Consider the following 18,712-nt stretch of genomic DNA (forward strand, 5'->3'; position numbering starts at 1 on the left):
GTGGTGTAGGGGGTAAAGTCTATGACATTATAAAATCAATATATTCGAACAACAAATGTGCAATACGAATTGGCAACAAACATACAGAATTCTTCCCCCAGAAGAGAGGAGTGCGGCAGGGCTGTAGTCTGAGTCCAACGCTGTTCAACATCTACATTAATGAACTAGTGGTGCAGATGGAGCAGTCTACAGGCCCTGGACTCACTCTACAGGACAGGAGCATCAAGCTCCTGCTGTACGCAGACGACCTGGTGCTGCTGTCACCCACTGCACAGGGACTACAGCAGCACCTGGACCTGCTGCAGAACTACTGCCAGAACTGGGCCCTGGCAGTCAACCTCACAAAGACCAACATTATGGTCTTTCAGAAAAAGCCCAGATGTCAGGAACACAGATACCAGTTCTCTCTAGGCAGCACTGGCCTAGAGCACACGATGCAGTACACTTACCTCGGCCTGGTCATCACTGCATCGGGGAGTTTCAGTGTGGCAGTGAATGCTCTAAGAGATAAAGCTCAAACAGCTCTATATGCAATTAAGAAGAAATTCCAAAACACTGAATTACCGATTCCAATCTGGTGTAAGATCTTTGATAGTGTAATTCAGCCCATAGCGCTGTATGGAAGTGAGGTTTGGGGTCCACTCAGTGATCAGAGCTACACTAGATGGGACAGACATCCAACAGAAGCCCTACACACAGAGTTCTGCAGAATTATTCTAAAACTACAAAGGAAAACACCCAATAATGCATGTAGGGCAGAATTAGGCCGATTCCCATTGATTGTTAATATGCAAAAAAGATCCCTCAAATTCTGGATGCATCTAAAATCAAGTCCCACAGAAACGCTACATTTTAAAGCACTACAAACCCAAGAACTGAACCCCGAAAAGAGTCTCCTCAGTCAGCTGGTCCTGAGACTCACTAACCCGACTAACTCTAACCAGTCTCAGACCAGCACTGCTTCTCACACACACATCAGAATAAACCAAATTATCAAACAGTCTAAAAATACATATCTGGAACATTGGGATCAGGAAACTAAAACACAAAGTAAATTACAATTCTATCGAACTTTGAAATCAAATTATGAATTGGCAGAATATCTCCAGAGTGTGAGAGACACAAAGCAGAGACGGATCCTGAGCAAGTACAGGCTGAGTGAACACAGTCTCGCCATCGAGACCGGCAGACGCAGAAAGAGCTGGTTACCCCGAGAGCAAAGGGTGTGTGTTCAGTGTAGGACAGGAGAGATCGAGACAGAGACACACTTCCTCCTTCACTGTCACAAATACAGCTCAGTCAGAGAACTGTACTTCAACAAACTCACTGACTTAATACAGGACTTTACAGCCATGACTGAAATAGATCAGATAAAGACCTTACTAGGAGAGGGACAGACAGCAGCACTGGCTGCCAGATACGTGTGTGTGTGCCACAGCCTGAGAGACAGCAGGTGAATGTATGTGTGTGTGTGTGTGTCTGACCTCAGTGTGTTTCCCTACTGTCCACCACAGTGACCCTCAGTAATGTATGTGTGTGTGTGTGTATATATGTGTTAAAACACTGTGGTTTCGAATGTTCACAGATATTGTAATCTGTTACTCTGTTAATTTGTACAATGATTTTAATTTGTACATTTAAATTTAAGTTATATACTTTATTATTTTGATGTCTTTATAATTATTCTCTATGTATAATCTATGTGTTCCAAGCTTTGGCAATATTGTATTATGTACAGTCATGCCAATAAAGCATTTTGAATTTGAATTTGATAGATAGATAGATATACAGACAGACGGTGATAGATGGATGGATGGATAGATAGATGGATCAGACAGACAGATAGATAGACAGATAGATAGATAGATAGATATACAGACATACAGAAAGAGATAGATAGACAAACAGACAGACAGAAGGTGATAGATGGATGGATAGACAGTCTGTCAGACAGAGATAGATAGACAGACAGACATACCTAGATAGACAGACAGACATACAGACAGAGATAGATAGACAGACAGACAGACAGACGGTGATAGATGGATGGATGGATGGATAGATAGACAGACAGACAGACAGACTGACTGTCAGACAGAGATAGATAGACAGTAAACAGACAGTCAGACAGTGTTTGATAGACAGACAGACAGACAGACAGAAAGTGATATACAGACACACAGACAGACATACCTAGATAGATGGACATACAGACAGACAGACAGACAGAGATAGATAGATAGATAGATAGATAGATAGATAGATAGATAGATAGATAGATATACAGACATACAGAAAGAGATAGATAGACAAACAGACAGACAGAAGGTGATAGATGGATGGATAGACAGTCTGTCAGACAGAGATAGATAGACAGACATACAGACAGAGATAGATAGACAGACAGACAGACGGTGATAGATGGATGGATGGATAGATAGACAGACAGACAGACAGACTGACTGTCAGACAGAGATAGATAGACAGTAAACAGACAGTCAGACAGTGTTTGATAGACAGACAGACAGACAGAAAGTGATATACAGACACACAGACAGACATACCTAGATAGATGGACATACATACAGACAGACAGAGATAGATAGATAGATAGATAGATAGATAGATAGATAGACAGACAGACAGACAGACAGACAGACAGACAGACGGTGATAGATGGATGATAGATAGATAGATAGATAGACAGACAGACAGACAGAGATAGATAAACAGACAGATACAGTGAGGTAAACAAGTATTTGAACACCCTGCTATTTTGCAAGTTCTCCCACTTCGAAATCATGGAGGGGTCTGAAATTGTCATCGTAGGTGCATGTCCACTGTGAGAGACATAATCTAAAAAAACAAATCCAGAAATCACAATGTATGATTTTTTAACTATTTATTTGTATGATACAGCTGCAAATAAGTATTTGAACACCTGAGAAAATCAATGTTAATATTTGGTACAGTAGCCTTTGTTTGCAATTACAGAGGTCAAACGTTTCCTGTAGTTTTTCACCAGGTTTGCACACACTGCAGGAGGGATTTTGGCCCACTCCTCCACACAGATCTTCTCTAGATCAGTCAGGTTTCTGGGCTGTCGCTGAGAAACACGGAGTTTGAGCTCCCTCCAAAGATTCTCTATTGGGTTTAGGTCTGGAGACTGGCTAGGCCACGCCAGAACCTTGATATGCTTCTTACAGAGCCACTCCTTGGTTATCCTGGCTGTGTGCTTCGGGTCATTGTCATGTTGGAAGACCCAGCCTCGACCCATCTTCAATGCTCTAACTGAGGGAAGGAGGTTGTTCCCCAAAATCTCGCAATACATGGCCCCGGTCATCTTCTCCTTAATACAGTGCAGTCAGCCCTGTCCCATGTGCAGAAAAACACCCCCAAAGCATGATGCTACCACCCCCATGCTTCACAGTAGGGATGGTGTTCTTGGGATGGTACTCATCATTCTTCTTCCTCCAAACACGGTTAGTGGAATTATGACCAAAAAGTTCTATTTTGGTCTCATCTGACCACATGACTTTCTCCCATGACTCCTCTGGATCATCCAAATGGTCATTGGCAAACTTAAGACGGGCCTTGACATGTGCTGGTTTAAGCAGGGGAACCTTCCGTGCCATGCATGATTTCAAACCATGACGTCTTAGTGTATTACCAACAGTAACCTTGGAAACGGTTGTCCCAGCTCTTTTCAGGTCATTGACCAGCTCCTCCCGTGTAGTTCTGGGCTGATTTCTCACCTTTCTTAGGATCATTGAGACCCCACGAGGTGAGATCTTGCATGGAGCCCCAGTCCGAGGGAGATTGACAGTCATGTTTAGCTTCTTCCATTTTCTAATGATTGCTCCAACAGTGGACCTTTTTTCATCAAGCTGCTTGGCAATTTCCCGTAGCCCTTTCCAGCCTTGTGGAGGTGTACAATTTTGTCTCTAGTGTCTTTGGACAGCTCTTTGGTCTTGGCCATGTTAGTAGTTGGATTCTTACTGATTGTATGGGGTGGACAGGTGTCTTTATGCAGCTAACGACCTCAAACAGGTGCATCTAATTTAGGATAATAAATGGAGTGGAGGTGGACATTTTAAAGGCAGACTAACAGGTCTTTGAGGGTCAGAATTCTAGCTGATAGACAGGTGTTCAAATACTTATTTGCAGCTGTATCATACAAATAAATAGTTAAAAAAATCATACATTGTGATTTCTGGATTTTTTTTAGATTATGTCTCTCACAGTGGACATGCACCTACGATGACAATTTCAGACCCCTCCATGATTTCCAAGTGGGAGAACTTGCAAAATAGCAGGGTGTTCAAATACTTATTTTCCTCACTGTAGATAGACAGACAGACGGGGATGGATGGATGGATAGATAGATCGATCAGATAGATAGATATACAGACAGACAGACAGAGATAGATAGACAGACAGATAGACAGACAAACACACAGAGATAGATAGACAGACAGACAGACAGTGATAGATGGATGGATGGATTGATAGATAGATAGATATACAGACAGTGATAGATGGATGGACAGACAGACAGACAGTGACAGATAGATAGATAGAGAGATAGATATATATATACAGACAGAGATAGACAGACAAACAGACAGACAGACAGTGATAGATGGATGGATGGTTGGATGGATAGATAGATATACAGACAGTGATAGATGGATGGATAGACAGACAGTGATAGACAGACAGACAGACAGACAGATTCTCTTGACTTTTCTTTGTCATGAGTGTTGTGGATCAGTGTCCTGTTGTGTAACTGTGTTGAGAAGTGTGTCATAGAGTGAAATCACAGAAGGCAGATCTGGGTCATTTACAGTGACACTGTATTCATCTCTCTTAATCACACTCCATTGCTTACACATTATGGCTTGTGTTGACAAAAGACAAACTTAGTGTGGGGAAAAAACATTTCATAAATGAATCGGAAGTGGCCTCGCTGCACACAATGCCTTGAAGTGGTCTGTGGTATGATCGCTGTAAACAGAGCACGTTTAGGGATGAGATTGTGTATATGTGGCACTCTTTGAAGTCATTCCACATTGTTTATGATGAATAAAAGGTCAGAGTGGGACGGGAGGTGTTTGGGGGGCTTATAGAGGGGGAGAGTAAATTCATGTTGTATTGTTGTATTTTCACAGATCGAGAACCCCAGGTATCTGCGTGAGAATCCAGTCCCTCTGTCTCCGGTAAGAGCTGATGATCGTAACGGCAGAGGCCTGAAACAACACTTCCTGTCTTCTCCTTATCTGAGTTCATTTCTGCATATCTGTCTCGCTTCCGCTTGTTACAATATATGATACTAATACTAGTACAATTCCACAATGTTTCCATACAACAGCAAAAGCTAGTATGCTGCAAAAAACTGCTGCATTAAAAATAAATAATACATGAAAACATCTTAATCTACATATTTTTAAATAATTCATATGTATTAATATATTTTTATTGTAGTAAAATAAAGAATATTAATAAAATAATCATATACTTCTTAAACAATGGCATATAGTTTTATATTTGTCAATTAAGGGAAAGAATCATGCTGAAGTAAACATACAGATATTAAAACAATGCAAAATGAGTCCGTTGTAAAATATAACTACCTGAATTATTGTTCTACAAAAAAAATGCTAAATATGGCAAACACAAAGCAGTTCACTTTAACAAAGTCATTTGTTAGTACATTAACTCACAAAATGATCGCCTATAAAAAGCAGAACAATGTCTTTTTTTTTTTTTTTTCACAAATTCTGTTGGTTACATGCTGTTTGGTAAAAGTAGAAAAGTATAATCACTTGTGTTTACAACTCATAGAATAGTGTACACTGACTTGCTTCCCAGCTGAAAAAATTAATCGATTTTTTTGCCTTTTCTGGAGATTACTGTCACGTTTCTGTTGTCATAAATAGAAACTGCCACAGCTGGCTGAAGCACCAGCACTTCCTACATTCTTCCTACTCTCTCTGTATCTGTTCATTAATATCTCTCTCATATTTGTAGATTTACAACAAATCAAGCCATGGGAAGAGCAGCAGTCATTATGATGAGTCTGCCCCAGTGAACGCTGATAAGGAGGTAGGCAGCCCATTTCCTCCCAAAGTAATTGTAATGTGCTGTAATTGCTCTTAAGGGTTAGTTCACCCCATAATTGTAATTCTTTCATTATTTACTCATCGCCATACTGTTCCAAACCCATTTGAAGTTCTATCTTTTGTGGAACACAAAAGGAGATTTGTAGAATGTTCAAACTGCTCTTTTCCACAAAAGAACAGTAAACCATGAGCTGCCAAGCTCCAAAAACTGCAAAACAAAAGTGCCATAAAAGTACATACAAGTTGCCCGAATTACTTGTGCACTAAATTTCAAGTGTTCTAAAGTCATACGATAGCTTTGTTTGAAGAAAAGACTGATATTTTAGTCACAATTCACTGATAATCTTCCCTTCCACTGCAGCTCTCAAATCTCAGTGTCACTTTAATCTTGCTGCATTGCGATCGGTTACGAGACACCGTTTATTATGGAAACAACAATGCAGTTTTTCTGTGACGTCAAACTTGGCGAGACACATCTTGACATTCTATATTTGGATATTTGCAAACACAAATGAGATTTCAGAGCTACAGCGGAGGGGAAGATTATCAGCAAACAATGACTCACTCAAATCTAACATATGGCTACAAAGGCTTCAAAAGAAGAAAGTCATACTGGAGTTTGAAACAAAATGAGGTTGAGTAAATGATGACGTAATTAAAAGTTTTGGCTGAACTAACACTTCTACAAGTGACAGCTTTCTTAAATTCCACGGTCTAGAACATGTTGAAGTTTGTCAGCCGGCACATTTTTCCCACTTCTTCAGTAATTAACCAGTATGATGTCTGGTTGCTTTAATAAACTCAAGAAAACAAGTTGGGATGACCGTTTCACACACTTTACCAAAGCAAATCTCAGAGTTTCACTTGTTTAGGAACACTGCGTTCTCTTCAGAGCTTACACACCCTGCTTGTGATGACAGTTTCTTCCCTGTATGTGGGTTTAAGCTGAAAATCCCATAAAACAAGCAGCTCTTTGAAGTCACATCACTTGTATTGTTGAATATATCGAGCGTGACCCGCTGGTGGAATCACACTTCCTCTGGGAAGAGCTGTGCTCAGTTAGGTCAACTTCAGTCATCATCTCACAAACAGCTAATGCCCTGAAGATTTCTAAAACAGGCTTTACCCAAAAATGTAAATGATGTCATCTTTTAATTGACTTCATTTTGTTTCAGACTCATCTGACTTCTTATCTTCTGTGGAACACAAAACAAGATATTTTATGGAAAATCAAAGCTGCTTTTTTCCATACAATCAAAGTAAATGGGGACTGAGGCTGTTAAAGGGATAGTTCATCCAAAACTGAAAATTCTCTCATTATTTTCTCACTCTCGTGCCATCCCAGATGTGTCGGACTTACTTTCTTCTGCAGTACACAAATTATGATTTTTCGAAGAATATCTCAGCTCTGTAGGTCCATACAATGCAAGTGAATGGTGACCAGAAGTTTGAAGATCCATAAAATAACACAAATCAGCATAAAAGTTATCCATACGACTGCAGTGGTTTAATCCATGTATTTTGAAGTTATATGGTAGGTGTGGGTGAGAAACAGATCTATATTTAAGTAATTTTTTCATTCTTTCATTCAATATTTAAGTCATTTTTTCATTCTTTCATTCAATATTTAAGTCATTTTTTCATTCTTTCATTCAATATTTAAGTCATTCTGCTCAGTCAATCTCCACATTCTTATTGTGTTTTTGGTGATTCACATTCTTCATGCAAATTGCCCCTTACTGGCAGGGAGAAGATTTTCCAGCAAAAAAGGACTTCTCACACACACATGTCAAATCACTTCAGAAGACATGGATTTAAACCACTGGAATTGTAAATTATTACTTTTATGATGGCTATATGTGCTTTTTGGGGCATCAGAATGATGGCACCCATTCACTTGCATTGTATGGACCTACAGAGCTGAAATATTCTTCTAAAAATCTTCATTTGTGTTCTGCAGAAGAAAGAAAGTCAGACACATCTGAGATTGCATGAGGGTCAGTAAATGATGAGAGAATTTCATTTTTAAAAACTATAAAAGTAGACTATATCCAGGTTCCCACAGTCATGGAAAACCTGGAAAAATCTGGGAATTTTAAAACTGTGTTTTTCAGACCTGGTCAAGGAAATGGACATTACTATTGTGAAGATACATTATACATATTTGGGAGCAAATCCTTCTTTTGAATTGGAATTTTAGGTAGTTGGTTGAAATGGTTCACAAATCTTTCTGAATGATTCATTTGCAAATCAGTCTAGTGAAAAATTTTGAAAAATCAGTTTCCAGAATTCACAAACAACAGAAAAAGAAAATAATTAGGGTTAGAACACACCTCTTTTGGTTGTCCTCTGTTTTCCAAGTCATCTAAAGTGATGTGATAGCTTTGTGTAAGGAACTGACTGAAATTTGAACATTTTATTCACTGCAAATCTTGCCCTTCGTTGTAGCTCTCAAATGAAATACGGTGCCATTGATTTTAATGATGTTTGGTCTCGATAGATGCGAGAAGCAATAGCGTTTAGTGTCAGTGGTGTAAAGTGAATTCGATGCACCAATTTTGTTTTCTATATGACCTTGGTTATCTATTTTAGCAGTGAATAACTACTTAAATTTGTGTCTGTTCCACACTTAAAGTTAGTGAAATATACACTGTGATTAAATCCTGCACTTGTATGCAAAGAGATGCAGAGATTATCTGAAATAGTGCTGTACTGTAAGTAGAGTAAATAGTGCATGTGCTGTGAAGTATGCTAATGTATAACAGGTGGTGGCGGTTGCGGGCTGGAGAAATGTTTCCAGGTAACGGGGTGAAGGGTGAGTTTCAGGACTTTCATGAGGGGAAATGCTGCATGAGCTTCTCTTTACTGCAACTGATTGAAATGACTGTGGAGTCGCGGGGAGGAAAAGTACCCTCAGTTTCTATTCATTACTATCATTACTAGGATTCATTACTAGCGCTTGTCTTGCTAAAAGAGTGCGATTTGGATCACTGGGTTTGTTTGGTCTTGTGCCGTTGCATCATTGTTGATCACAGTCAAATTTGAAATGGATGTCTTCTACTTAACTGTTATTTATATATTTGTTCTTACTTAGATGTCAAGATTTATAGATATAGTGATGAACAGTAGGTTTGCACTGATGAGTGCTATCAGGGGGAGTTCACACAGGTGTTCCATCTGCTTTATTTTTAGTTGTTGGTCTATGTCCAACAACATTCCTTGTGGGCATTCCTTGTGGACAACCAGTTTTGGTTGTTGTATTGCCGTTGAGTCTCACACCATGATTATTGCATTTTTACGATGATGTGACCCCCTGCATTCATTTCTTTTTTCATTATGCACCATCTAGCTCTTTTTAAACTCCTGTGTTAACACCCCCTTTGTTGTCATTTTAAAGCACATCAAGTGAAAGACTTTTTTTATTATTATTATTTCTACACATTGCAGAGAGGGGGCTAAGACTGTCAACAGGGCTGATAAACTAAATTTGAATTTTTCACTTAAATATCACCAAAAAGTGATTTATATTAGAATTGTAAAGGGATTATTTCAGGGGAATTTGTTTATATGGGGAAAAGCTACAAGATCTCAGTGGTCACCTGTTTTTTTAAATCAATGTTGTCCCTGAAGTCCACAAGAGGGCACAACAAATCAATATCATATATTTATTGCAAAGCATATACACTACAAACCCTTATAATTTGACACTATTACATTAATTGGTTTAACTTGTTCCCTCAATTTTTATTTAATTTGTAAGTTTTTATCCCTTTTCTCCCCAATGTGGAACGCCCAATTCCTACTACTTAGTAGGTCCTCGTGGTTGCGAGGTTACACGCCTCAATCCGGGTGGTGGTGGACAAGTGTCAGTTGCCTCTGCATCTGAGACCGTCAGTCCGCACATTTTATCACGTGACTCGTTGTGCATGACACTGCGGAGACTCACAGCATGTGGAGGCTCATGCTACTCTCCACGATCCACACACATCTCACCACACGCCCCATTGAGAGAACCACTAATCACCACCACGAGGAGGTTACCCCATGTGACTCTACCCTCCTTAGCAACCGGGCCAATTTGGTTGCTTAGGAGACCTGACTGGAGTCACCCAGAACGCCCTGGATTCAAACTCATGACTCCAGGTGTGATAGTCAGCGTCAATACTCGCTGAGATACCCAGACTCCGTGCTCATTCCCTCAATTGAATTGAGTAATGGCGTGTCCAAAATGTATGAAATTCGTAGATCAAGTAAACAATGTGGAAAAAACATTGAAAGATTTACTTGATTATTGTAGGTTTTTTAGTAATGCATCTCAGTAAAGCTTTTCTATTTCAATATACTCACAGCACATTCATTTTAATTCAAAGCAACAAGTACAGCAGGAAATTGGATTAATGCATTTATTTGAGTTCCAATTGGCCTACACAAAATGTTTATGTGGTTCAGTCCCATTTACCCTCTTCCCAGCATGCACTGGGACATAATAATTCCATTGTTTGGATATTTGCAAGGCTTTACTTACATTGCTGTTGCTGTACATTGCTGAATTTGCTGATTGTTATCCTGATCTCTGTGTGTGCCATTTTAAAATATCTTTTATTTTAAAATGAAAGATATTTTATATCTTCCCCCTCATGTGATGAATAACAATGTGATATCATTGGTGTAAGACAGCAAGCACTCTCCATGATATATATATATGCTAATCGGAATAGAGATGGGAGCAATTGTCATAGGACTAAGTTGACAGAGTTTATGAAATCTTCTTAAAGTTACTTCGTTTCAAAATGTAACTGTTAAATACAGTATGTAAAACTAATATGAAAAATGTCATGGCTTTATGTGTTTTTCTTAGAGAGAGCAATGCTATGTCTTTAAGTAAACCTATTACCATTACCTATTAGGGGATACATGGTCATAATCAGAAAGCAATTCTTTTCATTTCTACTTCCTATCATTCCAATTCAGCTTCCTGTACGGCATGGCTAATTCAATTCAAATTCTAACTCATGAATTGAAAGCGAGTTTATTCTGAAATTCTGAATTTTGCACAACACTGCGTGTCAGGGTTGAGGGGAGGAACAGGACTCAATGGCAGATGGGAATAGGTGTCTAACTGTACAGCGAGTCAGAACACTACCACAATGGCACCTTAATACTCATACACTTAATTCAAATACTTCTTTAAACAAACTGTTATATTACTTTGAATTATAGCATGTCTGAACATGTAACACACCTAATCACACATGCCAACAACTCACCCTTCAGTAGCCGCAGTGTCATGCATCGACGGCACGTGTGTGTCATTGTGTGCGTGTAGCAATAATACAAAAAAAGATTGGCCCTGAATTTTTAAGAAATAATAATAATAAACTCATATTTGAGTTATGAACCCAAAATGTTCAAATAACGTTTAATTAAAGACAAAGTGATTTTTCCAGTAATTACACCATAAGGGTTTTCATATACCTGCATCAGTTTATCAAATCAAAAGGAAGTAAAAGTGAAACCAGAAAGAAACACTTCAACAGACAGTTGACTTGGTGTTGTTCAGTACTATGGAACTCAAGCTTCATAATACTGTCTGTAATCGTGTTTTTCATTCTTTAAAGTTGTATATACGCTAGTAATATTCACAGATAATCGTATTTGTGGTTCAGACTCCCCACAGTAATGGCATGAGTCTGAGTTCAGGGCTGTTCCTGCTGGACACTAGACGGAGTGCAACTGAAGGAACTGGAGATGCACTTTTCCAAACTGAATTCCTTTAATCTTCACACAGCATTTTAAAAAGCATTGCTTATGCTTCGAGACACTGTTAAGAGAGCAAGACACAATGGCCAAGACCTCCACTCCACTTAAGACGCCATTCACACCAAACGTGTTTTTGCATCCGTCTGCGCTTGCTTTTTTCAGAACATGATCGATCTGAACGGCCCCTAGATCATCATCAGTGCATGGCACACATTCAAAATTGAAGTGCACTGTTTAAGTATTCTAATAAGCATATTTATATTAAATTCAACAAATACTCTCATTTGGAATTTGACATCCATAGAGGGGGCAGGATAATGAAATCTGGATGATGTTCGGCAGCCTGATATTCATTCGAGATGCTAGTTTGTAAGTCTAGTTTTGTTTTGGACTTAAGTTTGGCTTTCTGACCTTCAAATTTCAAGAGCCTTTAAGTTCAGTGCGAGAATAAGTTGATGTCTTCATACATTAAACAACTTGTTGTTGTAGTTTCTCCTTTCATTAATCAAACTTAACTTCATTTCATTCTTTCATTTTAAAGATGTGCTGGTTGGTTTTTTAGAAGTCTTGGATGTGTTTGACATGTGTCGCACGTTCACTCTGATGTTTTCTCTGAGCTCATTTCAATATAGTGTCATTCGTGGCTTCTCACTGAAGACCCCAGGCATAAATCACTTCTTTAGTACTTATTGAGGAAGAAATATTTGGAAATCAGAATTGCATTTCTTTACTTGGAATTTATTTGCTCAGCACAATCTTCAAATGATCATTTCAGATTTTCACCGTACATATTCTTTAAAACGATGTGTTTACACAGACTTTTAAATTGTAATATTTGATTATTTCATGCATACATACATACATACGCATATATATATATAAGAAAACTAATTACAACAAAACTCATAATGTGTATCTTTAATTACACATTGTCATATCAGCAATCATCCAGTAGTTACTATTTAAATGGTTGTGCTTTTTGTTTTGGCAAAATATCGACCTGTTGACACATTTCTACTGTTGCATTGTATGCTGTCATACCACCCTACCCTACTACCATGGCTTATTGTTATAATATATGCTGCAGCTTTAAGGATCTTCAACCTTTAATGTCAATTTGGACACTATTTGACAGTCCTTATTCCAATACATTTTCATAAATGTAACATGAAAATATAGATTTGATATATATCTATATATATCCCAGTTATGAAAAGGTTATTATAACTTTTTTAATTATTATTATACATCTCTCTGGAATAGGGATGTGCATAGTTTAAGAGAATGTTGTCCCTCCTTTGACCAAGTTGATATACAGGTGAAGTCAGAAGTTTACATACACCTTATATATATATATTTAAACTCGGTTTTTCCCTGTCTTAGGTCAGTTAGGATTACTGCTTTATTTTAAGAATGTGAAATGTCAGAATAATAGTAGAAAGAATTATTTATTTCCACTTTAATTTCTTTCATCACGTTCCCAGTGGGTCAGAAGTTTACATACACTTTGTTAGTATTTGGTAGCATTGCCTTCAAATTATTTAATTTGGGTCAAACTTTTTGGGTAGCCTTCCACAAGCTTCTCACAATAAGTTGCTGGAATTTTGGCCCATTCCTCCAGACAGAACTGGTGTAACGGAGTCAGGTTTGTAGGCCTCCTTACTCGCACATGCTTTTTCAGTTTTGCCCACAAATTTTCTATCGGATTGAGGTCAGGGCTTTCTGATGGCCACTCCAGTACCTTGACTTTGTTGTCCTTAAGCCATTTTGACACAACTTTGGAGGTATGCTTGGGGTCATTGTTCATTTGGAAGACCCATTGTGACCAAGCTTCAACTTGCTGGCTGATGTCTTGAGATGTTGCTTCAATATATCCACATACATTTCCTTCCTCATGATTCCATCTATTTTGTGAAGTGCACCAGTCCTTCCTGCAGCAAACACCCCACTGAATGCTATTATGAGATGTGGGTTGGTGCTGTTTTGGCAGCACAAGTGGAACCTACACAATATTAGGCAGGTGGTTTTAATGTTGTGGCTGATCATTGGATCAGATGATTGCAACACGCTCCAAATAACTTGACAGTTGAGTATTTATAAATTGTGTAACCATTTCTTCTAATAGCACTAATTAAGCGTTTGGCCACTTAAAGGTTTATGTTTAGCAAGCTGATTTTCCCCCATTCATCCATTATGCAGGTCATCAGCTGTGCAATTGTACGAGACCTTCATTGCCGTATGGTGTGCTTCATAATGCACCACATATACAAATTCTCAATTGGAGACTGACCAGGGCAGCAGGCAGGCCAATCTAACACCTGCACTTTCTACTTAATCAGCCATGCACTTGTAATCTGGCCAGTATGTGGTTTGAAGACGTCCTGCTGCAAAACCATTTCTGATTGCACGTGATTCCTCAGACATAACTTTCTAAACACCTGTCAATCATCTACATTGTGAAATTGGACCGGGAAAAGGAATGATAGTCAACACCATTCACCGCTGTATCCGCAGATGCAAGTTAAGCCTTTACTTGAAGACTTGTACAGAAGCCATTTATCAACACTGTCCAGAAGTCTCTGGGCTCGGTCTCATCTGAGATGGAAAACAGAAAAGTGGAATCGTGTGTTTAGTCCACATTTCAGATTTCAGCCATTGTGTTTTCCAGGCCAAATAGAAAAAAAAAAATATCTATTGTGTTTTCAGCATCAGGTCCCAAAAGCCAGTGTCTGTCATGGTATAGGGGTGTGTCTGTCATGGTATAGGGGTGTGTCAGTTCCCATGGCATGGATTATTTGCATATCTGTGACAACACTGTTAATGCAGAAAGATGTGTATAAACTTTGGAGCATCATCCAGTGAACTGCCATTCAGTACCGTCTTTTCCAGGGACGTCCCTGCATCTTCCAGCAGGACAACTTCAAACCACATACTGCCCAGATTACATGAGCATGGCTTTTGCATAAGCAGAGAGTGTGGTGCTAGATTGACCTGCCTGCATTCCTGATCTATCTCGAATTGAGAATGTATGGCACATTATGAAGCACACAATCCGGCAATAAAAGCAGCGTACAATAGCACAGTTGAAGACCTGCACAATGGATGAATGGGGAAAAATTCTGCTTGCTAAACTTAAACGTGTGTCTTTAGTGCCCAAATGCTTAATAAGTGTTATTAGAAGAAATGCTGATGTTACACAGTCAATTCCCGACTGATAAATCAAGTCCCACATGTTTTTTTTCTCATTAAATTCCTTGTTTCAAAACTATGTTTCTCATTTTATAATTTGTATACATTTACATTTATTCATTTGGCAGACACTTATATCCAAAGCAACTTACAGTTTATTTAACCCTAATTTAACCAGGGAAATCCTTTGAGAACAAGTCTCTTTTACGAAGGAGCCCTGGCCAAGAAGGCCACAATAAAAGTTTCACATAAAATACAAAATATACAATAAACATGCAAAACATAATACATTAACAATTTTACAAATTAAAAAAAAAATACAATGGCCTTACAACAGTTAGAGATACAATGTAACAAATTACAGTACAATAGACTTATCCTAATTTGGGAAGCAGGGACAGGTGCCCATTGTGCCTGCTTCCCGATACTTTACTAACCTCTTAAAGTGACCAAAGGAGACCAAGTTATCAAGTTTTAAGTCATTCTGTAATAGGTTCCACGCTGATGGAGCAGAAATTCTAAATGCTTGCTTCCCTAACTCTGTTCGAGCCCTAGGCACAATCATGTGGAGATTATCATTAGACCGCAGAGAGCGAATGCTGGGCTTGAAGGACATAAGCCTACATAAATAAGGGGGCAATGTCCCAATAATGGATTTATATATAAACAATCGCCACCGGGTTAGCCTGCGCTGAGCAAGTGAGGGCCACTGGACCAGATCATACAGAGTGCAACAATGTGTAAAGGGTTTGCACCCTGTAATGAATCTCAGTGCGCCATGATAAACTGAATCCAGTTGGTGCAAATATTTATTCGGGGCGTGCATATATAAAAAATCACCATAATCCATAAGAGACAGAAAAGTAGCCTCGACCAATTTCTTCCTTGTTACAAGATAAAAGCTATTCCTATTCCTAAAATAGAACCCAAGCTTTAATCTTAGTTTCCGGGCTAAATTTTGGATATGAGCCTTAAAAGTCAAATGTTCATCAAGTAAAAGCCCTAAGTACTTATACTCTGCCACACGCTCTATTAGATTTCCCTGCAGGGTTACAATGTTGGAGGGATAGCTGTGGAGTTCCTATTATTTGAGAACAAGACCATCTTTGTTTTATTTGCATTCAACACAAGCTTCGAGTCAAAAAGCCAAGATTGTACAACATCAAAGGCATCCTGCAGGTACTGAAAAGTCTGGTGAAGGGTTTCTCCACAACTGTAATTAATTGTGTCGTCAGCATAAAAATGAAACGGAGCATTATGGACATTTGAACCAAGCTCATTTACATAAATGGTAAATAAAAGTGGGCCCAGCACCGAACCCTGAGGAACCCCTGATACAACTTGTAAGAAACCTGAAGAAATACCGTCAAAAGTGACGCACTGAGTCCTATCTGAGAGATAATTTTCAAACCAGCCAACTGCCTTCTCAGAAAGACCAATGTTGAGCAGTTTCTGTTTTAAAATACAATGGTTCACCATATCAAAAGCTTTAGAAAGATCGATGAAAAGAGCTGCACACATCTTTTTCCTGTCCAGTGCCTCAATGATGTCATTCACCACCTTCAATGAAGCAGAGATGGTACTATGTTCCTTTCGGAAACCTGACTGAAACTCTGATAGGAAATTATTAACACTCAGGAATTCTTTCAGTTGTTCACTTACTAGTCGTTCTAAGACCTTTGACAGCACAGAGAAGTTGGAGATAGGCCTTTAGTTGTTTAGCAATGTAGGATCTCCTCCCTTTAACGCCATGGAAATCTAGGCCCGCGGACGGGCCCTTAAATGTACAAAATAAAAGTATGCGATAAACAAAACAGCTGTGTGTTACATTGGTACACATGCCACATATCTTTGGAAAGCTACATTTCTTGATTTTCTATTGATATAAACCATTTTAAGATACAATCACAACAGCAGGTACAATCTATATCTTTGTCAGACCACCAACATATAAACAACCAATAACAAAATTTAGGCAACTCACCTATGATGCCTCATAGTTGTACACTGGGCCATAACTTCCCGACAAAAACGGTGTTGTTTCATTGTCAAATGTCCAAATGATCAAATCAAGTAAAATGTTTAGTCCAAATCACATTATTACATCAATAAATATCCACAGACTCTTGTTGCATCATTTCAAAGCACCTGGCAGCTGTACCTAATCTTTCACGTATTATCGGTAATAACTTCAGTTCAGATGTAAACATTTCCTATATCCGGTATCAAAATGGAAGCACGCACTCTGACCTTTCGATTGACACCTCATTTGACCCAATAGGAGCTTCCATGTCCTGTCCACAGCCTTCAATACCCAACCACCATCTGTGTCGAGTGTAAGGGCATACCCACTTTCCTTTGTTTACTGATCAAACCAATTACATTGAAGAGTGGAAATGACTGACGCATCGTATAGCCAATGAAATTCTGAAAACAGTGATATGTGGCTTTAGTGGAACGATTACAGGATCGGCTCTGTTGTGTGTGTGCTAAAGTTTCCTCGAGTTTACCCACTGCTGTAGCCTCAGCGTAAATGCATGCAGAGCTGCTTTGGAACTGTTTACACATTTGGCGATTTAAATATGGTGAAACGGACCTTGAAAAACAGGATTTTCACCCCAGGATGTGATATAAGAAGGCATTCATTGTCAAAATTCTGAGTTTGGAGATGAAATTTCTGAAAACAATACAGATGATTCAGAGGCAGATGGAGAGATGAGACATGGCTCTGGACAAGTAAGTGTTTTCTTGTGTTTATAACATATATTACTGTATATTCCGCATAAATAAGCTTTAGTTTGAATAATGAATACACATTTTGTAATTACCCTTTGTCGTGTGTTTCCTCAGTGAGTGTTTGAACCGTTTGTGCGTGTTTTTAGTTCATTGTTTGTTTCAGATCTATTGACATGCTATATAGAGGTTTTGTATATTTACTGTAAATATATATATATATATAGTAAATAAATCAATAAATATAAGTTGAAAATAACAATATATGTTGTGTTTGAGAGTCTCTTTGTTACAATGCGGGGAGGTGGGGGAGGTGTAGGGCCATCTATTTGTTACAATGCTGAATTCATGGGGGGAGGTGTAGGCCCATCTCTTTGTTCCATAGTACATTGGCAAAGTATACAGTATTTACAGTAAATATACATACAATAATACATATTTACACACTCGAAAAGAAAAACTATATATATATATATATATATATATATATATATAGAATACAGAAAAGATGGAAAAGTTGTGTCTAGCTTTGTAAATTACATTTATTTATTATCCCCCACTCAGCAAGCGGCCACATAAAGTGGAGCAGCAGGACAGCACCTCATCAAGAGAGGAGGGCTTTCAGAGAGACACTTGCTGAGGAGCTGGCAGAGTTGGGGTCTCAATCCACAGCCAGACCCGTATCTCCTGCTCCACGAAGAGCACATCACAGGCCGTTGCACATCACCAAATCTTGCACCGCTGGTCGTCTGAAGTGCAGGCAGTGTCATGCAAAGACACCAGTGAAGTACTCTCCTGTGTTGTGCCTATGTGCTTTGTACACAAACGTGACTGCTACAATGACTGGCATGTTGCTAGAAACATGTACAATTTTATAATGGTTTGTAAATACTTTATGTAAAAATTCA

At 38.7% G+C, this 18,712-nt stretch overlaps 1 protein-coding gene across 4 annotated transcripts in view; it reads left to right on the forward strand.

The window, feature by feature from the left end:
* The window catches only part of LOC127647467 (centrosomal protein of 112 kDa-like), a 308,426-nt gene that overhangs the window by 48,530 nt on the left and 241,184 nt on the right, over positions 1 to 18,712 (forward strand). For all 4 annotated transcript variants that reach the window (XM_052131726.1, XM_052131727.1, XM_052131728.1 and 1 more), the window contains exons 7-8: positions 5,172 to 5,219; positions 6,031 to 6,105. In XM_052131726.1, coding sequence (XP_051987686.1) covers positions 5,172 to 5,219; positions 6,031 to 6,105 — 123 coding nt within the window. The remainder of the gene's footprint in view (positions 1 to 5,171; positions 5,220 to 6,030; positions 6,106 to 18,712) is intronic.

Source organism: Xyrauchen texanus, chromosome 8 (genome assembly GCF_025860055.1).
Source record: "Xyrauchen texanus isolate HMW12.3.18 chromosome 8, RBS_HiC_50CHRs, whole genome shotgun sequence".
In the NCBI taxonomy this organism is placed as follows: Eukaryota; Metazoa; Chordata; class Actinopteri; order Cypriniformes; family Catostomidae; genus Xyrauchen; species Xyrauchen texanus.